General features: G+C 43.9%; 1 protein-coding gene and 1 long non-coding RNA gene across 2 annotated transcripts in view; both read left to right on the plus strand.

The window, feature by feature from the left end:
* LOC140210920 (uncharacterized) overlaps positions 1-11,784 on the plus strand; it is a 34,750-nt gene extending 22,966 nt beyond the window's left edge. The window contains exon 4 of the long non-coding RNA XR_011889338.1: positions 10,942-11,784. This is a non-coding gene — a long non-coding RNA (uncharacterized lncRNA). The remainder of the gene's footprint in view (positions 1-10,941) is intronic.
* A 59-nt stretch (positions 11,785-11,843) lies between these two features.
* LOC140210919 (uncharacterized) lies at positions 11,844-13,518 on the plus strand. Its single transcript, XM_072280186.1, has one exon. The coding sequence runs from the start codon at positions 11,924-11,926 to the stop codon at positions 13,277-13,279; it is 1,356 nt and encodes a 451-aa protein (XP_072136287.1). The 5' UTR covers positions 11,844-11,923; the 3' UTR covers positions 13,280-13,518.
* Positions 13,519-22,776: the final 9,258 nt, after the last annotated feature.

The following is a 22,776-nucleotide window of genomic DNA, read 5'->3' on the forward strand; positions in this document are numbered from 1 at the left end:
CCCCATATCTCGAAAAGAATGTGTTGTCAATGGAAAGAGCCCAGAGGAGGTTCACAAGGATGATTCTGTGCATGAAGGGGTTAACAACAGAGGAGCATTTGGAAGCTTTGGTCCTGTGCTCACTGGAATTTAGAAGAATGCGGGGGGATTTCATTGTAACCTAGCAAATGTTGAAAGGACTAGATCCGGTGGATGTGGAGAGGATGTTTCCTATGGTAGGGGTATCCAGAACTTAAGGGCACAGCCTCAAAATTGAGGGGTGACCTTTTAGAATTGAGGTAAGGAGGAATTTATTTTAGCCAGAGAGTAGTAAATCTGTGGAATGCTCTGCCACAGACCGTGGAGGAGGCCAGGTCCATGGATACATTTAAGGCGGAAGTTGATAGTTTCCTGTTCGGTCAGGATATCAAAGAATATGGCGAGAAGGCAGATATATGGGGCTGAGTGGGATCTAGGATCAGCCATGATGTAATGGCAGAGCAGACTTGATTGGCTGAATGGGCTAGTTCTGTTACTATGTCTTATGGTCACTCTCAGCTCTCTTTTACACTTTATATAACTGAAGAAGCTTTTGGTATCCTCTTTAAAATTATTGGCTAGCCTACTTTCATATTCCATCCTTACCTTTTTTGGTTGCCTTCTGTTGATTTTTAAAAGCGTTCCAATCCTTTAACCTTCTACTAATTTTTGCTCTATTATATGCCCCCTCTTTGCTTTTATGTTGGCTTTGACTTCTCTTGTCAGCCCCAGTTGTGTCATCTTGCCTTTAGATACATCTTCCTCTTTGGGATGTTTATATCCTGTGCCTTCCGAATTGTTTCCATCATATCTGTCAGTGTCTGTTCCAATCTAAAAAATATTTGAACATTTATCTAAGATTTATCAAAGAGGTGATATGCTGATATTGGAGAGGGTTTAAAGGAAGTTCACAAAAGAGATTCCAGAATTGAACGGCTTGTCATCTGATAAGCATTTAATTGTTCCGAGCCTTTACTCACTGAAATTAGTCTGTGGCAGAGCATTCCACAGATTCACTACTCTCTGACTAAAAAAATCTCCTTACCTCTGTTTTAAAAGGTTGCTGCTCAGTTTCTAGTCCTTTCAATATTTAGTAGGTTTCAATGAGACCCCCCCCACCGCCCGCATTCTTCTAAATTCAAGTGAGTACAGACCCAAAGCTGCCAAATGCTGCTCATACGTTAACCTCTTCATGCTCAGAAGCATCCTCATGAGCCTCCTCTGGAATTCTCCATTGATAACACATCCTCTCTGAGATATAGCTCCAGAACTATTGACAATACTCCAAGAGTGGCCTGACTAGTGTCCTATAAAGCCTCAGCATTATCTCCTTGCTTTTATATTCTATTTCCCTTGAAATAAATGCCAATTTTTCCTTGCCTTCCTTACCACAGATTCAATTGTAAATTAATCTTCTGGGAGTCTTACACAAGGACTCCAAGTCCCTTTGCACCTCTGATATTTGAATTTTCTCTCCATATAGATAGTAGTCTGCACTTTTGTTCCTTTTACCAAAATGTATTATCATACATTTCCCAACACTGTATTCCACCCGCCACTTTTTTGCCCATTCTTCCAATTTGTCTAAGTCCTGCTGCAATCACATTAATTCCTCAGCACAACCTACCTCTGCACCTATCTTCATATCATCTGCAAATTTTCTCTCAAAGCCATCAATTCCATTATCTAAAGCATTGACGAACAATGTGAAAAGTAGTGGTCCCAATACTGACCCCTGAGGAGCACCACTAGTCACTGGCAGCCAACCAGAAAAGGTCCCCTTTATTCCCACTCACTGCTTCCTGCCTTTCAGCCATTCCCCTATCCATGCCAGTACCTTTCCTGTAATGCCTTATCTTGTTAAGCAGCCTCATGTGTGGCACCTTATCAAATGTCTTCTGAAAATCCAAGTAAATGACATCCACTGCCTCTTCTTTGTCCACCCTGCTTGTTACTTCCTCGAAGAACTCCAACAGATTTGTCAGACAAGATTTCCCTTCACAGAAACCATGCTGACTTTGACTTAGTTTATCATTAGTCTCCAAGTACCCCAAAACCTCATCATTATTTATACTGAGGAAAGGCTAACTGGCCAGTAATTTCCTTTCTTTTGTCTTCCCTCCCTTCAGAAAGAGTGGAGTGACATTTGTAATTTTCCAGTCCTCTGGGACCATGCCAGAATCAAGTGATACTTGAAAGATCTCGACCAATGCATTCGTTATCTCTTCAGCATCCTCTCTCTAATTGATCAGGTCAGGTGACTTATCCACCTTAAGACCTTTGAGTTTGCCAACACTTTTTCCTTTGTAATAGCAATGGCCCTCACTCCTGCTCCCTGACACTCGACTTCTGGCACACTGCAAGTGTCTTCCACTGTGAAGACTGATGCAAGGTACTCATTAAGTTCATCTTCCATTTCTTTGTCCCCCATTGCTACCTCACCAGCATTATTTTCCAGTGGTCATCTATCAACTCTTTATACAACTAAAAAACTTAAGCCTCCCAATGATCCAACTTCCCACACACTTTTACGACCTTTTCTTGGTTTTATACAGTCCTTATCTTCCTACGCCTGCTATTTGAGAACCTTTTCTTCTGTAGGACATATCTATCCTGTGCCTTGTGAACCATTCCCAGAAACTTCAACCACTTCTGCTCTGCTGTCATCCCTGCCAGCATCCTCCTCCAATCCACCCGGTCCAGCTCCTCTCTCATGCCTCTGTAACTCCCTTTATTCCATTGTGATACTGATACATCTGACTTGTGCTTCTCCCTCTCAAATTGCAGAATGAATTCAATCATATTATGATCACTGCCTCCTAAGGGTCCTTCTACATTAAACTCCCTAATAAGATCTGAGTTATTACTCAACACTGGATCTAAGATAGCCTTTCCCCGAGTAGGCTCAAGCACAAGCTGCTCTAAAAACCAATGGGTTGGCATTCAACAAGTTAATTTTCTTGTGATCTGACACTAACCAGATTTTCCCAATTCCCTTGCATATTGAAGTCCCCCATTACAATTGTGACATTGCCCTTATTACGTACATTTTCCTGCTCCCTTTTCGATCTCAACCCCACATCGTAGCTACTATTTGGAGACCTATATTTGATTCCCACAATGGTTTTTTTTAAACTCTTGAAGTGTATTAACTCCACTCACAAAGGGTCAACTTTCTCTGACCTGATGTCACTTCTTTCTAAAGATGTAATTCCATCTCTTACCAGCAAAGCCACACCACCGCCTATGCCTTCCTGCCTGTCCTTTCGATACAAAAAATATCCTTTGATGTTCAGCTCCCAACTGTCACCTTCTTTCAGCCACGACTCAGTGATGCTCACAGCGTAATACCAACCAATCTCTAATTGCGCTAATTCATCCACCTTATTCCGACTGCTACGCACATTTAAATACTGCACCTTCAGTCCTTCATTCTTCACCCTTTTGAATTTTGCCTCTGTGGAACAATTTAATCTTTGCTTTGTCTGCATTTGTACCCAATCATTGGTTTGTCCTTCCTTACATTCACGTTACACCCATCATCTAGTTGTAAGCTTTCTGGCTCATGCTCAGCTGTATCATACTGGTTCCACATCCCCTTGCCATATTGGTTTAAACCACCCCCAGCAGCTCTAGTAAATCTCCCTGCAAGAATATTGGTCCCCATTGGATTCAAGTGCAACCCCTTTTGTAACGGTCGCACCTGCCCCAGAAGAGGTCCCAGTTATCCAGGAATCTGAATCCCTGCCCCATGCTCCAATTCTTCAGCCACTCATTTACCTGCCACCTTATTCTATTCCTATCCTCACTGTTGAGTGACATAGGCAGTAATTCTGAGATTACTACCCTTGAGGTCCTGCTCCTCAGCTTCCTTCCTAACTCCCTGCATTCTGCTTTCGGGACCTCCTCCCTTTTTCTACCTATGGTACCACTACCCACCCTCCCTTTTCAAGATACTGTGGAAACATTCAGAAACATTATGGACCCTGGCATCTGGGAGGCAAACTACCATCCGTAATTTTACTTCACATCCACAGAATTGCCTGTCTGTCTCCCAATATAGAGACCCCTATCACTGCTGCCAACCTCTTCAGTACTCAACCCTTCTGAGCCACAGGGCCAGACTCAGTGCCAGAGGTATAGCTGTTGTTGCTTCTCCCAGGTAGGTCGTCCTCCACAACAGTACTCAAAATGGAGTACTTATTGTTGAAGAGGATGGCCACGGGGGTGCTCTCCACTACCTCATGTTCTCTCTTCCCTCTCCTGACAGTCACCCATTTATCTGTCTGTTGTAGCCTTGGGGTGAATACCTCCCTGTAGCTCCTGTCTATCACCACTTCACTTTCCCAAACAAGGTTTAGATGTGGTGGAGTTTGTCCTGACACAATATGTAGATAAGCCTACAAGAGGAGAGGCTATACTTGATCTAGTATTGAGAAATGAAATGAACCTGGTCAGGTGTCAGATCTCTCAGTGGTAGAGCATTTTGGAGACAGTGATCACAATTCTATCTCCTTTACCATAGCACTGGAGAGGGATAGGAACAGACAAGTTAGGAAAGCGTTTAATTGGAGTAAGGCAAAATATGAAGCTATTGGGCAAGAACTTGGAAGCATAAATTGGAAAGGGATGTTCTCCGGGAAAAGTACGGCAGGAATGTGGCAAATGTTCAGGGGATGTTTGCATGGCATTCTGCATAGGTACGTTCCAATGAGACAGGGAGTGGATGGTAGGGTACAGGAGCTGTGGTGTACAAAGGCTGTTGAAAATCTAGTCCAGAAGGAAAGAAAAGCTTACAAAAGATTTTTAAAAAAGGTAATGATAGAGACCTAGAAGATTATAAAGCTAGCAGGAAGGAGTTTAAGAATGAAATTAGGAGAGCCAGAAGGGGCCATGAGAAGGCCTTGGCGAGCAGGATTAAGGAAAACCCCAAGGCATTCTATAAATATGTGAAGAGCAAGAGGATAAAATGTGAGCGAATAGGACCAATTAAGTGTGACAGTGGAAAAGTGTATGTGGAACTGGAGGAGATTGCAGAGGTACTTAATGAATACTTTGCTTCAGTATTCACTACGGAAAAGGATCTTGCCGATTGTAGGGATGGCTTACAGTGGATTGAAAAGCTTAAGTATGTAAACACTAAGAAAGAGGATGTGCTGGAGCTTTTGGAAAGCATCAAGTTGGATAAGTCTCTGGGACCAGATCGGATGTACCCCAGGCTACTGTGGGAGGCGAGAGAGGAGATTGCTGAGCCTCTGACAATGATCTTTGCATCATCAGTGGGGACGGGAGAGGTTCCAGAGGACTGGAGGGTTGCAGATGTTGTTCCCTTATTTGAGAAATGGAGTAGAGATAGCCCAGGAAATTATAGACCAGGTTGACTCTGTGGTTAAGAAGGCATACGGTGCATTGGCCTTCAACCGTGGATTGAGTTTAAGAGCCAAGAGGTAATGTTACAGCTATATAGAACCCTGGTCGGGCCCCATTTGGAGTGCTGTGGTCAGTTCAGGTCACCTTGCTACAGGAATGATGTGGAAACTATAGAAACTTGCAGAGGGATCTGGACCAACTGGAAAAATGGGCCAGAAAATGGCAGATAGAATTTAATACAGACAAATGTGAGGTGTTGGAAGGACAAATCAAGGTAGGACATACACAGTAATAGGTAGGGCATTGAGGAGTGCACAGGTAGACAGGCTTTTGGCATCCTGGCATTCATAAGTCAAAGTATTGAGTATAGGAATTCGGAGGTTATGGTGAGGTTGTATAAGACATTGGTGAGGGGAGTATTGTGCGCAGTTCTGGTCACCTAACTATAGGAAGGATATCAGTAAGATTGAAAGAGTGCAGAGAAGATTTACTAGGATGTTGCCGGGCCTACAGGAGTTGAGTTACAGGGAAAGATTGAACAGGTCAGGACTTTATTCCTTGGAGCATAGAAGAATGAGGGGGGATTTGATAAAGATTTACAAAATTATGAGGGGTATAGACAGAGTAAATGCGAGTAGGCTCTTTCCACTTAGATTAGGAGAGATAAATATGAGAGGATATGGCTGTAGGGTGAAAGGGGAAAGGTTTAGGGGGAACTTCTTCACTCAGAGAATGGTGGGAGTGTGGATCAAGCTGCCATCTGATGTGGTAAATGCGGGCTCACTTAAGTTTTAAGAATAAATTGGGTAGATGCATGGATGGGAGAGGTCTGGAGGGTTATGGACTGGATGCAGGTCAATGGAACTAGCGGAATAAAGTTTTGGCACAGACTAGAAGGGCCGAATGGCCTGTTTTCTGTGCTATAGTGTTCTATGGTTCTAAAGGATGCAGAGAAGATTTACAAGGACGTTGCCTGAATTGAGGAGCGGGCCATTTGAGAATAGGTTGAGTGAACTCGGTCTTTTGTCCTTGGAGCAGTGGAGGATGAGAAGCGATCTGATAGAGGTGTATAAGATCATGAGAGGCATTGATCGTGTGTATAGTCAGAGGCTTTTTCCCAGGGCTGAAATGGTTGCCACAAGAGGACACAGGTTTAAGCTGCTGGGGAGTAGGTACAGAGGAGATGTCAGGGATAAGTTTTTTAATTAGAGAGTGGTGAGTGCGTGGAATGGGCTGCCGGCGACGGTGCTGGAGGCGGATACGAAAGGGTCTATGGGTAACCTTAGGAAATTTCTAACTAAGACATGTTCGGCACAGGATTAAGGGCCGAAGGGCCTGTATTATTCTGTAGTTGTTCTATGTTTCTAAGCCGAACTGCAGCTCCAGTTCCTCAACATGGTCTCTAAGGAGCTGCATCTCGATGCACCTGGTGTAGATGTGGCCTTTGGGAGAGGCTGGTAGTCTCCTGGAAATCCCATATCTGACACCCACAACAGAGACACTGGAGCAGAATTAGTCCATTTAGCCCATTGAGTCTGTTCCACCATGTTATTATGGAAATCCTTTTTTTCCCCTCCTAAGCCCCACTCTCAGGCCTTCTCCCCATAATTTTTCAGGCCATGTCCAATCAAGAGCCTATCAAGTTCTGCCTTGAATGCGCTGAACAACATCTGGCATCCGCAGCTGCCTGTGGTAATAAAGTCCACAAATTCACCACCCTCTGGCTAAAGATATTTCTCTGCATTTCTGTTTTAAATGGACACCCCTCTATCCCGAGGCTGTGCCCTCTTGTTCTATACTCTCCTTCCATGGGAAACATCCTTGCCACATCTACCATCTCTAGGCCTTTCAACATTCGAAAGATTTCAAAGTGATCCCCACTCATCCTTCTGAACTCCAACATATACAGACCCAGAGCTATCAAGCGTTCCTCATATGATAACCCTTTCATTCCCAGAATCATCTTTGTAAACCTCCTCTGAACCCTCTCCAATGCCAGATGAGGGGTCAAAACTGTTCACAATACTGAAGGTGAGGCCTCACCAGTGCCTTATAAAGCTTCAGCATCACATCTCTAGACCTCTTGAAATGAACGCTAATGTTGCATTTTCTTTCCTCACCACTAACTCTGCCTACAAGTTAACCTTCAGGTGTTCTGCACAAAGACTGCCAAGTCCCTTTGCATCTCAGATTTTTAGATATTCTCACTGTTTAGAAAATAGTCTGTACATTTATTTCCACGACCAGAGTGCATGACCATACATTTTCCAACATTGTATTTCATTTGCCATTTTCTTGCTCATTCTCTGAATCTGTCTAAGTCTTTCTGCAGCCTACCTGTTTCTTAAACACTATCTGCCCCTCCGCCAACCTTCGTATCATCTGCAAACTTGGCAATAAAGCCATCTAAGTCAATGGTACACAGCATAAAAAGAAGCGTCCCAGCACCGACCTCTACGGAGCACTGCTAGTCACTGGTAGCCAACCAAATCAGGCAAGATTTTCCCTTAAGGAAGTCATGCTGACTTAGTCCTATCTTGTCCTGTGTTACCACGTACTCCATAAACTAACCTTTAACATCTTCCCAACCACTGAGGCCAGGCTAACTGGTCTATAATTTACTTTCTGCTGCTTTCCTCATTTCTTAAAGAGTGGAGTGACATTTGCAATTTTCCAGTCGTCTGGCACCATTCCAGAGTCCAATTATTTTTGAAGGATCATTTCTAATGCCTCCACAATTTCTACTGCTATCTCTTTCAGCTTATGTACCCTTATATCTTTCAGCTTTTTGAGCACCTTCTCCTGTGTAATAGTAACTGCACTCACTTCTCTTCCCTCACACCTTCCAATATCTGGCACACTGTTAATGTCTTCCACAGTGAAGACTGATGCAAAATACTTAGTTAATTCATCTGCCATCTCCTTGTTCCCCATTATTATTTCTCTGGCCTCATTTTCTAGCAGTGCTATATCCACTCTCATCTCTCTTTTATTTTTTATGTACTTGAAAAAGCTTTTACTCTCCAAATGTTATTGTTTACTAGCTTGCTTTTATGTTTCATCTTTTCCCTCCTGATGATTCTTTGAGTTGCTCTTTGTAGGGTTTTCAAAACTTCCCAATCTTCTGTCTTCCCACTAATTTTTGCTTTGTTGTATGCCCTCTCTTTTGCTTTTACATTAGCTTTGACTTCCCTTGTCAGCCACAGTTGTACTATTTTACCATTTGAGTATTTCTTTGTTTTTGGAATACATCTACCTGCACCTTCCTCATTTTTCCCAGAAACTCATGCCATTACTGCTCTGCTGTCATCCCTGCCAGAATCTCCTTCCAATTTACTTTGGCCAACTGCTCTCTCGTAGCACTACAATTTCCTTTACTCCACTGAAATACTGCTATGTCAGAGTTTACTTTCTCCCTATCAAATTTCAAGGTGAACTCAATCATATTGTGATTACTGGTTCCTAAGGGCTGTTTTACCGTAAGCTCCCAAAATGCCTTCAGATCATTATATAACACGCAATCCAGTATAGCTGATCCCCTAGTAGGCTCAACAAGAAACAGTTCTAAAAAGTCATCTTGTAGGCATTCAAGAAACTTGCTCTGTTGAGATCCAAAATCAGGCCTGATTTTCCCAATTGACCTGCATGTTGAAATCTCCTTTGACTTTCATAACATTGCCCGTTTGATACACCTTTTCAATTTCCCATAGTTATCTGTGGTTTACATCACAGGTATTGTTGGGAGGCCTGTATATAACTGCCATCAGGGTCCTTTTTACCCTTGCTGTTTCTTAACTCAACCCACAAGGATTCAACATCTTCTGATCCTATGTCACATCTTTCTACTGATTTGATGCCATTCTCTACCAGCAGAGCCACACCACCCCCTCTGCCTACTTTCCTATCCCTCCGATACAGCCTGTAACCTTGGGCATTCAACTCCCAACTACAACCATCCTTCAGCCATGTTTCAGTGATAAACACAACGTCATACCTGACAATCTGTAATAGTGCAACAAGATCATCCACCTTATTTCTGATACTCCCTGCAATGAGATATAACACTTTGAGTACTGTATTTGCTACCTTTTTCGATTCTGCATCCCTGATACACTGATGCTCATCCTGCTGGCTGCAGTTTTCTCCTATCGTCTGCCTGCCCTCCCTGAAGTCTGACCGCACTACATCTTTCCTTTCTTACCATTTGTCCTGACCTGATTCCCTTCACTCCAGTTCCCATCCCCTGCTAAATTAGTTTAAACCCTCCCCAACAGCTCTAGCAAACCTACCCGTGAGAATATAGGTCCCCCTCGGGTTTAGGTGCAAACTGATATTCTTGAACAGGTTATAACTCCCCCTATATCCCCTCCCAATGATCCAAGAACCTGAAGCTTTGCCTCCTCCACCAGCTTCTCAGCACACATTAATCTCCTCTCCTGGTTCCGCTCTCAATGGCGTGTGGCACGGGCAGCTGTCCAGAAATTTACTATCCTGGAGGTCCTGCTTCTGAGCTTTTTAATCTCCCATTGTAATTTGTACCCCACATCTTTGCTAATGTTTGGAGGTCTGTATGTAACTCCCATCAGGGTCTTTTTACCTTTGCACTTTTTGATTCTACACCTTCCCATCCTGTGTCACTTCTTTCTGAGGATTTGGTTGCATTTTTTTGCCAGCTGCCATCTCACCCTTTCTGTCTACCTACCTGTCCTTTCAATACTGTTTGTATCCTTGGATGTTAAGCTCTTAACTGTAGTCATTCCTCAGCCATGACTTAGTGATTCCCACAACCTCATACATGCCAATCAGTAACTGCTACAAGTTCATAGATGTTATTCTGCATACTGCATCTATTCAAATATAACACTTTCAGTCCTGTATTCATCACCCTTTTCAATTTCATCCACCTTTACATTGCAACTTATCCCATTGATTGCAATTTTGCCCTATCGTTAGCCTATCCTTGCTAGCAGTCTCACTACACACTGCCTCTGTTTGTAAACCAGCTGCTCCATCCTCATCCCTATCGTTCTGGTTCCCATCCCCCTGCCAAATTAGTTTAAACCCTCCCAAACAGCTCTAGCAAACTTATCCTGGGTAACAAGTGATCTGTAACTTGCAGGTCACAGAAGTGCCACACTCCAATGAGAAAGGCCACTGTCCTCTCTTTCATATTTATTAGCATTGTCATCAATGAGTTCACCACCCTCAGTCATCTGTGGGAAAACTGGTTGAAGAAATTACAAAGTCCCCAGGTTCAGTCGTGTAAGCTCTGTAGCACTGTGCGACAAGACCAGAGCTTGAAATAATAAGACAAGAGAGACAAATTGAAGACAGATAGGAATGGCTGTTTCTGATACAGACAAAAATAGTCAGGGAAATTGACAGTCAGTCTGGATGACTGCATTGTGCCCAGTTAGATGATGAGAAGTTGTTCCTTCAACTTGGGTTGAACCTTGCAATAACAGTGTGATGTCAGAGCTCAGCATAGAGACTTAGATTATCTAATGTAAAATGTCCTTCACCTGTTGATGTCTTTTGCAAATTTTTTTACAGTTTACAAACGACCAAGAATTTGTGTACAGGAGTCCCAAACGTTGGTTTTGCTGTCCCTGTCCAGCTATCTAAGGAGCGATCAGGTATTTCCTTTGCAGCATCAATGTATCTGTTGTTCATCCCTGGAGATGAAGGAGTACCCCATCACAGCTTGAAATGTGCTTTGTGTCTTTTGTAACTCAGTGAAATCCACTGGAACCAGGGTGCTCAGATCACACCAGCATTTGTTCACTGGAGATCAGTTTTTCAACTGCATTGATTGTACGAGGGATTCCCTACGAATGACATCTGAATGATGAATTGCCAAAGCATAGATAGCAGGGAGATATCATTCTCCTGCTCTCAGTGTGGGAAGGGGTTCATTCCCTCAGCTGACCCGTAGGCACACCAGAGAGTTCACACTGGAAAGAGGCCATTGACTTACTGTGTGTGTGGTGGAGGGATCCACTCAGTCATCCAGTCTGAAGCTGCATCAGCAAGGTCACAACATAGTGCGACGGACCGTTCACCTGTTCTGAATGAGGGAGGTGATTCATTCTGCCATCCAAGCTAAAGATACATCAGAAAATTCACACCACTGAGAGACCGTTCACCTGTTCCGTGTGTGGAAAGAGATTCACTCACTCATCCCACCCACAAACACACCAGTGAGTTCACAAGGGAAGAGACTGTTCAACTCTTCCATGTATGGAGGAGATTCACTCGGTCATCTGAACTGCAGAACATGAGTGAGTTCACACTGGGGTGAGACCATACATCTGCTCTGAATGTGGGAAGGGACTCACTCAGTCATTCCACCTGTAGATATACCAGTCAGTTTACACCGTTCACCTGCTCAGACTGTGGGAAGGGAATCACTTGGTCATTCCACTTACAAACACAGCAGTCAGTTCACACTGAAGAAAGACCACCTGCTCAGTGTGGGAGTGGATTCACTTGGTCATCAAAACTTCTGGCACACCATTCAGTTCACACTGTGGAAATGCCGTTCTCTTGTTCAGACTGTGGGAGGGAATTTCCTCGGTCATTTCAACTGAAGGTACATCAGCGAGTTCACACTGGGGAGAGGCCGTTCACCTGTTCAGACTGTGGGAAGAGATTTACTCAGTCATCCCACCTACAGAGACACCACCAGCAGGTTCACTCTGGGGAGAGGCCTTACACTTGTTCTGTGTGTGGGAAGGGATTCACTCAGTTATGTAACCTACATGCACACCATTTAGTTCACACTGGGGAGAAACCATTCATCTGCTCAGACTGTGGGAAGGAGTTTACTCGGTCATCTCAACTGAAGTTGCATCAGCAAGTTCACACTGGGGAGAGGCCGTTCACCTGCTCAGACTGTGGGAAAGGATTCACTCGGTCTTCCCACCTGCAGGCACACCAGCGAGTTCACACTGGGGAGAGGCCATTCACCTGCTCAGACTGTGGTAGGGCATTTCGTCAGTCATCTCAACTGAAGGAACATCAGCGAGTTCACACCGGGGAGAGGCCATTCACCTGCTCATACTGTGGGAAGGGATTCACTCAGTCATCCCACCTACAGACACACCAGTCAGTTCACACTGGTGAGATGCCATTCATCTGTGCAGACTGTGGAAAGGGATTTCCTTGGTCATCTCAACTGAAGGTACATCAGCGAGTTCATAAGGGGGAGATGCCATTCATCTGTGCAGATTGTGGGAAGGGATTTTCTTGGTCATCTCAGCTGAAGGTACATCAGCGAGTTCACACTGGGGAGAGGCCGTTCACCTGCTCTGAATGTGGGAAGGGGTTCACTCGGTCATCTCACCTACTGGCACACCAGTCAGTTCACACTGGGGATATGCCATTCACCTGCTCAGTGTGTGGGAAGGGTTTCACTCAGTCATCTCAACTGAAGGCTCATCAGCGAGTTCACACTGGGGAGAGGCCGTTCATCTGCTGTCACTGTGGGAAGGCTTTCACTCGATCATCTCACCTACTAGCTCACCAGTCAGTTCACACTGGGGAAAGACCATTCTCCTGCTTAGACTGCGGGAAGGAATTCAGTCAGTCATCTCAACTGAAGGTGCACCAGCGAGTTCATACTGGGGAGAGGCCATTCACCTGCTCTGACTGTGGGAAGGGATTCACTCGATCATCTTACCTACTGGCACACCAGTCAGTTCACACTGGGGAGAGACCATTCACTTGCAAAGATTGTGGGAAGGGATTTGCTCGGTTGTTTCAACTGAAGCTACATCAACGAGTTCACACTGGGGAGAGGCCGTTCTCTTGTTCTAAATGTGGGAAGGCATTTACTCGATCATCCAACCTTGTGACACACTACCAAGTTCACACTGAAGAAAAAGTTTAAATAAGCTTTATACTTGAAATGCTAATGCTGTATACCTGAACATCATGTTTTCTGAATGCAAAGGCAAGTTCCAAAGTCTGTTCATGTCAAACTCTGCAATTATTGCTGCTGTTCACCACACCCAGTTCTGCACCCTGGTCACTGGGCATGAGATGAGTTTCTTATGCTGATGTTCACCTTTAATGGGGCTGGTGTTTAATATTCGGAATCTGTGACAAATAAATCAGTTCTATTTTAAAGTCTGTCTCAGGTAGTTCGTGAATCACTGCACACCTGGTGTACAGTAGGAAGTCAAATCTGCCCATCTAGACCCTGCCAATATTTCTGTTCCACAACAATTCTTTTAAATCCATCCCTGTGTTCACCTTTCACTCTCGCTGAGGTGATTGGTTTCAAACAGTGGTTAAGAGGCTTCCCTTGAATTTTCTTCACGACTGAAGGAGAAGACGAGATGACTGCAGTTGTGTCTGATATGTTCATCTCTCAAATCGCTGGGCCAAAGAAGAATGATATTGGTTGTTAATACCCTTATTCCCTGCTCATTTAAATGTTACGGATCGTTTTCAGTGCTTCCAAAGAGCTCTGTCACTCACAGTCAGGTTGTTACAATATAGCTCTGTTCTCTAAGCTGAAAGTAGAATGGGGAACGATTATTTGGATGTTCAGTGGAGCAGGGTTGGAAGCCAGAGATGGATAAGCACAGGGCAGAGTTTGAGGCTCTCGAGAGTGATGGGAGTAAGAGTATATGATAAGTAGGGAATTGGAGCATGGGTGTGATAACAAATGACAGTAGCAATATTTGGAAGCTGATTAACAGGAAAAAAAATTACATTGACTTTGTCTGTTGACACACACAGTGCCTGGTGTCATTGAGTATATTGCTTGTGGGAGCTTACTATGTTAAGTTAGCTACTGAGCTATCATAAAAATATTGGTTGGATGCTACCGTTTGGCAGGGGGAGGCAATGCTTGTAAATGCTTTCAGAGGCACTGTTCTAATCCAGAACTCTCTGAGCTTGGAATGTATTATCACTACAGATCAAGTGTGCGGGTGCTGTCAGTCCAAAGTTGGGCCGAAAGGCATGCACGTGCTCAGTGGACGAAAGACGCTGGAAATGGCTGCACTGGACTTGTACGAAAAATATAGTTCTGAGTTTATCTGGCTTGAAGAACTTGATGCATCTTTCAGATAAGTAGATATACGATTTTCTACCAATTGAAGTGCAACATTGAGATCAGGTATGATGTCCGGAGCCAGCTGATGTCCATCCGTACTTCAGTAGCAAATGAGAGTAGTTGAGATCAACGCCTAAAAGAAAGAACTGAGTCCAACTTCCAGTGAATTAAATGATCACTACAGATCAGATGCTCAACTGCTTGAAGTGTGGGACCGATTCACTACCTTATCTGACCTGACGATGCACTATGAAGTTCATAACAAGGAGAAATCATTCAACTATACAATATTGCTGAAGATGAGGTAACTGGTTTACAAACAGGTAATACGTAGTGAGGAGAGGCTGATACAATAATAGGGCAACATTGCAGCTCAGGGGATAACTTGCAACATAAAAGGTGGACAAAATCAAAAAGGGTGAATACAAGACTGAAGGTGTTATAATTGAGTGCACGCAGTCTATGGAATAAGATAGATAAAGTTGCAGACTGGCAGGTATGATGTTGTAGGCATCACTGAATCATGGTTGAAAGAAGATTATAGCTGGGAGCTTAATGTCCAAGGATACACGTTGTATTAAAAGGACAGGCAGGAAGGCAGAGGGGGTGGCGTTGCTCTTTTGGTGAAAAATAAAATCAAATAATTAGAAAGAGCTGACAGAAGGTGTTGAATCTTTGTGTACAGAGCTAAGGAACTGCAAGGGTAAAAAGACCCTGATGGAAGTTATATATTGACGTGGAAACAGTAATAAGGATGTAGCCTACCAATTACAACGGGAGAAGGAAGATGCATGGCAAAAGTGTAATGTTACAATAGTCATAGGGGATTTCAATATGCAAGTAGATTAGGAAAATCAGGTTGGTGCTGGATTACAGGAGAGGGAATTTCTAGAGTGCCTACGAGATTGCTTTTGAGAGCAGCTCATGGTTGAGCCCACTAGGGGAGCAACCATTCTGCATTGGGTGATGTGCAATGGACCGGAATTGATTAGAGAGCTTAAGGTAAAGGAACCTTTAGGGAACATGAGCGTAATGTGATTGAATTCACCTTGAGATTTACAAAGGAGAAGCTAAAGTCAGTACTGTAGTGCAATCGAATATAGAGAATTATATAGGCATGAGAGAGATGCTGGCCAGAATTAATTGAAAAAAGAATGTTGGCAGGGATGACAGCAGGGCAGCAACGGCGGGAATTTCTGGAAGCAGTATGGAAGGCACAGGACATATACATCCCAAAGAGAAAGAACTATTCTAAAGGAAAGATGACAACTGTGGCTAACAAGAGAAGTCAAAGCCAGCATTAAAGCCAAAGAGAGGGCATATAATCGAGCAGAAATTAGTAGGAAGTTAGAGAATTGGGAAGATTTTAACAACCAATAAAAGGAAACTAAAAAGATGCAATATGAAAGTAAGCTAGCCAATAATATTAAAGAGGATACCAAAAGTTTCTTCACATACAGAAAGTGTAAAAAAGAGGGAAGAGTGGATATCAGAAGGCTGGAAACTGATGCTGGAGGGGAAGTAATAGAGGACAACTATATGGTGGATGAACTCAATAAGTATTTTACATCAATCTTCATTGTGGAAGACACTAACAGTAGGGTGGAGGTTCCAGGTGTCAGCGGTCATGAAATGTGTGAAGTTCTTGGGAAACTGAAAAGTCTGAAGGTAGGTAAGTCACCTGGTCCAGGTGGTGTACATCCCAGTGTTCTGAAAGAGGTTTGCTGAAGAGATTGTGGAGGCATCAGTGGTAATCTTTCAAGAATCACTAGATCGGGGAAGGTTTGGAAGACTACAAAATTGGGAATGTCACTCCACTCTTCAAGAAAGGAGAGAGGCAGCAGAAAGGAAACGATAGTGCAGTTTGTCTAACTTCAGTGGTTGAGAAGATGCTGGAGTCGATTATAAAGAATTACTCTCAGGTTCCTTGGAGGCAGATGATAAAATAAGCTGTAGTCAGCATGGTTTCCTCAAAGGAAAATCTCGCCTGATGAATCTAACAGAAACATAGAAACCCTACAGCACAATACAGGCCCTTTGGCTCACAGAGCTGTGCCGAACATGTCCTTACCTTAGAAATTACTAAGCTTACCTATAGCCCTCTATTTTACTAAGCTCCATGTACCTATCTAAAAGTCTCTGAAAAGACCCTATCGTATCCGCCTCCACCACGGTTGCCACGCACTCACCACTCTCTATGAGTAAAAAACTTACCCCTGACATCTCTTCTGTACCTACTCTCCAGCACCTAAACCTGTGTCCTCTTGTGGCAACCATTTCAGCCCTGGGGAAAAGCCTCTGACTATCCACACAATTAATGCCTCTCATCATCTTATACACCTCTATCAGGTCACCTCTCATCCTCTGTCGCTCCAAGGAGAAAAGGCCGAGTTCACTCAACCTATTCTCATAAGACATGCTCCCCAATCCAGGCAACATCCTTGTAAATCTCCTCTGCATCCTTTCTATAGCTTCCACATCCTTCCTGTAGTGAGGCGACGAGAACTGAGCACAATACCCTAAATGTGGTCTGACCAGGGTGTTATATAGCTGCAACATTACCTCTTGGCTCCTAAATTCAGTTCCATGATTAATGAAGGCCAATACACTGTATGCCTTCTTAACCACAGAGTCAACCTGCACAGCTGCTTTGAGTGTCCTAGGGACTCGGACCCCAAGATCCCTCTGATCATCCACACTGCCAAGAGTTACCATTAATACTATATTCTGCCATCATATTTGACCTATCAAAATGAACCACTTCACACATATCTGGGTTGAACTCCATCTGCCACTTCTCAGCCCAGTTTTGCATCCTATCAATGTCCCACTGTAACCTCTGACAGCCCTCCACTCTATCCACAACACCTCTAACCTTTGTGTCATCAGCAAACTTACTAACCCATCCCTCTACTTCCACATCCAGGTCATTTATAAAAATCATGAACAGTAAGCGTCCCAGAACAGACCCTGAGGCACTCCACTGGTCACCGACCTCCATGCAGAATATGACCCGTCTACAACCACTCTTTGCCTTCTGTGGGCAAGCCAGTTCTGGATCCATAAAGCAATGTCCCCTTGGATCCCATGCCTCCTTCCTTTCTCAATAAACCTTGTATGGGGTACCTTATCAGATGCCTTGCTGAAATCCATAGACACTACATTTACTGCTCTGCCTTCATCAATGTGTTCAGTCACATCCTCGAAACATTCAATTGGACTCGTAAGGCATGACCTGCCCTTGACAAAGCCATGCTGACTACTACTAATCATGTTATACCTCTACAAATGCTCATAAATCCTGCCCCTCAGGATCGTCTCCATCAAATTACTAACCACTGAGGTAAGACTCACTGGTCTATAATTTCCTGGGCTATCTCTACTCCCTTTCTTGAATAAAGGAACAACTGCAACCCTCTAATCCTCTGGAACCTCTCCCTTCCCCATTGGTGATGCAAAGATCATCGCCAGAGGCTCAGCAATCCTCTCTCGCCTCCCACAGTAGCCTGGGGTACATCTCATCCGGTCCCGGTGACTTATCCAACTTGATGCTTTCCAAAAGCTCCAGCACATCCTCTTTCTTAATATTTACATGCTCATGCGTTTTAGTCTGCTGCAAGTCATCACTACAATCACCAAAATCCTTTTCCATAGTGAATACTGAAGTAAAGTATTCATTAAGTACCTCTGCTATTTCCTTCTATTCTTTCATGTCTTATCCTCTTGCTCTTCACATACTCGTAGAATGCCTCGAGGTTTTCCTTAATCCTTCCTGCCAAGGCCATCTCATAGCCCCTTCTGGCTCTCCTAATTTCCTTCTTAAGCTCCTTCCTGTTAGCCTTGTAATCTTCTAGATCTCTAACATTACCTAGCTCTCTGAACCTTTTGTAAGCTTTTCTTTTCTTCTTGCCTTTGTACCCCACGGTTCCTGTACCTTACCATAACTTCTCTGTCTCATTGGAACGTACCTATGCAGAACTCCACACAAATATCCCCTGAATATTTGCCACATTTCTTCCGTACTTTTCCCTAGAACATCTGTTTCCAATTTAAGCCTCAAATTTCCTGCCTGATAGCCTCATAATTCCCCTTACTCCAATTAAATGCTTTTCTAACTTGTCTGTTCTATCTCTCTCCAATGCTATTGTAAAGGAGATAAAATTATGATCACTATCTCCAAAATGCTCTCCCACTGAGATATCTGATATCTGACCAGGTTCATTTCCCAATACCAAATCAAGTATAGCCTCTCCTCTTGTGGGCTTGTAGAAACGTAGAAAATAGGAGCAGGAGTAGGCCATTCGGCCCTTCAAGCCTGCACCACCATTTATTATGATCATGGCTGATCATGCAACTCAGAACCCTGCACCAGCCTTCCCTCCATACCCTCTGATCCCCCTTGCCACAAGGGCCATATCTAACTCCCTCTTAAATACAGCCAATGAACTGGCCTCAACTGTTTCCTGTGGCAGAGAATTCCACAGATTCACCACTCTCTGTGTGAAGAGGTTTTTCCTAATCTCAGTCCAAAAAGGCTTCGCCTTTATCCTCAAACCGTGACCCCTCGTTCTGGACTTCCCCAACATTGGGAACAATCTTCCTGCATCTAGCCTGTCCAATCCCTTTAGGATTTTATACATTTCGATCAGATCCCCCCTCAATCTTCTAAATTCCAACTAGTACAAGTCTAGTTCATCCAGTCTTTCTTCATATGAAAGTCCTGCCATCCCAGGAATCAATCTAGTGAACCTCCTTTGTACTCCCACTATGGCAAGGATGTCTTTCCTCAGATTAGGGGACCAAAACTGCACACAATACTCCAGGTGTGGTCTCACCAAGGCCTTGTACAACTGCAGTAGTACCTCCCTGCTCCTGTATTCGAATCCTCTTGCTATAAATGCCAGCATACCATTCGCCTTTTTCACCGCCTGCTGTACCTGCATGCCCACTTTCAATGACTGGTGTATAATGACACCCAGGTTTCGTTGCACCTCCCCTTATCCTAATCGGCCACCATTCAGATAATAATCTGTTTTCCTGTTTTTGCCACCAAAGTGGATAACTTCACATCTATCCACATTAAATTGCATCTGCCATGAATTTACCCACTCACCCAACCTATCCAAGTCACCCTGCATCCTCCTCACAGCTAACACTGCCGCCCAGCTTCGTGACATTCGCAAACTTGGAGATACTGCATTTAATTCCCTCATCCAAGTCATTAATATATATTGTAAACAACTGGGGTCCCAGCACTGAGCCTTGCGGTACCCCACTAGTCACCGCCTGCCATTCTGAAAAGGTCCTGTTTATTCCCAATCTTTGCTTCCTGTCTGCTAACCAATTCTCTATCCACATCAATACCTTACCTCCAATACCGTGTGCTTTAAGTTTGCACACTAATCTCCTGTGTGGGACCTTGTCAAAAGCCTTTTGAAAATCCAAATATACCACATCCACTGGTTCTCCCCTATCCACTCTACTAGTTACATCCTCAAAAAATTCTATGAGATTCGTCAGACATGATTTTCCTTTCACAAATCCATGCTGACTTTTTCCGATGATTTCACTGCTTTCCAAATGTGCTGTTATCACATCTTTGATAACTGACTCCAGCAGTTTCCCCACCACCAACGTTAGGCTAACTGGTCTATAATTCCCCGGTTTCTCTCTCCATCCTTTTTTAAAAAGTGGGGTTACATTAGCCACCCTCCAATCCTCAGGAACTAGTTCAGAATCTAACGAGTTTTGAAAAATTATCACTAATGCATCCACTATTTCTTGGGCTACTTCCTTAAGCACTCTGGGATGCAGACCATCTGGCCCTGGGGATTTATCTGCCTTTAATCCCTTCAATTTACCTAACACCACTTCCCTACTAACATGTATTTCGCTCAGTTCCTCCATCTGACTGGACCCTCTGTCCCCTACTATTTCTGGAAGATTATTTATGTCCTCTTTAGTGAAGACAGAACCAAAGTAATTATTCACTTGGTCTGCCATGTCCTTGCTCCCCATAATCAATTCACCTGTTTCTGTCTGTAGGGGACCTACATTTGTCTTTACCAGTCTTTTCCTTTTTACATATCTATAAAAGCTTTTACAGTCAGTTTTTATGTTCCCTGCCAGTTTTCTCTCATAATCTTTTTTCCCCTTCCTAATTAAGCCCTTTGTCCTCCTCTGCTGAACTCTGAATTTCTCCCAGTCCTCAGGTGAGCCACTTTTTCTGGCTAATTTGTATGCTTCTTCTTTGGAATTGATACTATCCCTAATTTCTCTTGTCAGCCACGGGTGCACTACCTTCCTTGATTTATTCTTTTGCCAAACTGGGATGAACAATTGTTGTAGTTCATCCATGAAATCTTTAAATGCTTGCCATTGCATATCCACCGTCAATCCTTTAAGTGTCATTTGCCAGTCTATCTTAGCTAATTCACGTCTCATACCTTCAAAGTTACCCCTCTTTAAGTTAAGAACCTTTGTTTCTGAATTAACTATGTCACTCTCCATCTTAATGAAGAATTCCACCATATTATGGTCACTCTTACCCAAAGGGCCTCTCACGACAAGATTGCTAATTAACCCTTCCTCATTGCTCAAAACCCAGTCTAGAATAGCCTGCCCTATAGTTGGTTCCTCGACATGTTGGTTCAAAAAACCATCCCGCATACATTCCAAGAAATCCTCTTCCTCAGCACCTTTATCTACATATTGTGTCAAGAAACCTTCCTGAGCACATCTAACAAACTCCACCCCATCTAAACCCCTCGCTGTAGGGAGATGCCAATCGATATTTGGGAAATTAAAATCTCCCATCACGACAACTCTGTTATTATTACATCTTTCCAGGATCTGTTTCCCTATCTGCTCCTCGATATCCCTGTTACTATTGGATGGCCTATAAAAAAACACCCAGTAAAGTTATTTACCCCTTCCTGTTCCTAACCTCCGCCCACAGAGACTCTGTAGACAATCCCTCCATGGCATCCACGTTTCCTGCAGCTGTGATTCTATCTCTGATCAACAGTGCCGTGCCCCCATCTTATTTGCCTCCCTCCCTGTCCTTTCTGAAACATTTACGACCCGGCACTTGAAGTAACTATTCCTATCCCTGAGCCATCCAAGTCTCTGTAATGGCCACTACATCATATCTCCAAGTACTGATCCGCACTCTAAGCTCACCTGCTTTGTTCACAACACTCCTTGTGTTAAAATAGACACATCTCAAACCTTCGGTCTGAGCGCGTCCCTTCTCTATCACCTGCCTATCCTCCCTCTCACACTGTCTACAAGCTTTCCCTATTTGTGAGCCAACCTCCTCTTCCCCAGTCTCTTCAGTTCGGTTCCCACCCCCCAACAATTCTAGTGTAAATTCTCCCCAGTAGCCTAAAGGCCAATATATACTTCTGCGTCAAATCTATGCCGTAAGTACGGCGTAGCCGTGTACCCTACGCCATAGCCTGATGCGCACCTCCCCAAAAATGTAACTATACATCGCAGCGACGCAGACCAGAGCAATTAGATTGGTCTGCTAGGTAGCATCGCATTTGCTCCTACGCCACACTTGAAGCTAAAACTCGAATGGTGATTGCCAGTCTCTGAGTATACTGTGCGTACACTGATGCGAAATAAATGGTTGGAGACGATGAACCAAATCGTCAAATCTACCTGCCAACATCGGAAAATATTTGAAATTCATTTCCTCGTCCATGTCTCTCAGTGGCCGGTCAAGCGCAGAAAATTCACCCTCCTTCTGTTTCAGTCACCATTGTTTGAAGTTTGAGTTTCTTCATGTTGAGTTTCAACGCGAAGAAACTCAACACAGTGGCATAGAAACCCCACCGCCAACCAGCGTTTTGGCAGTGAATTGCAGAGCGATGCAGACACACCAATGCACAAGTATAAATGCTCACAACGGCGTAGGCCACTTGCCTAGGCTACTATGCAGAAGTATAAATCGGCCTTTAGCAAACCTCCCCGCCAGGATATGGTACCCCTGGGATTCAAGTGAAACCCGTTCTGTTTGTACAGGTCACACCTGCCCCAAAAGAGGTCCCAATGATGCAGAAATCTGAATCCCTGCCCCCTGCTCCAATCCCTCAGCCACGCATTTATCCTCCACCTCATTCTATTCTTATTCTCACTGTCGTGTGGCACAGGCAGTAATCCCGAGATTACTACCTTTGCGGTCCTTTTTCTCAACTTCCTTCCTAACCCCCTGTTGTTTGTTTTCAGGACCTCCTCCCTTTTCCTACCCATGTCGTTGGTACCAATATGTACCACGACTTCTGGCTGTTCTCCCTCCCATGGCAGGATATCTT

Source organism: Mobula birostris, chromosome 16 (genome assembly GCF_030028105.1).
Source record: "Mobula birostris isolate sMobBir1 chromosome 16, sMobBir1.hap1, whole genome shotgun sequence".
NCBI lineage: Eukaryota > Metazoa > Chordata > Chondrichthyes > Myliobatiformes > Myliobatidae > Mobula > Mobula birostris.

Bases quoted from the DNA above. Each gene is read 5' to 3' on its own strand.
- LOC140210919 (XM_072280186.1), top strand. From the start codon at position 11,924: ATGCCGTTCTCTTGTTCAGACTGTGGGAGGGAATTTCCTCGGTCATTT.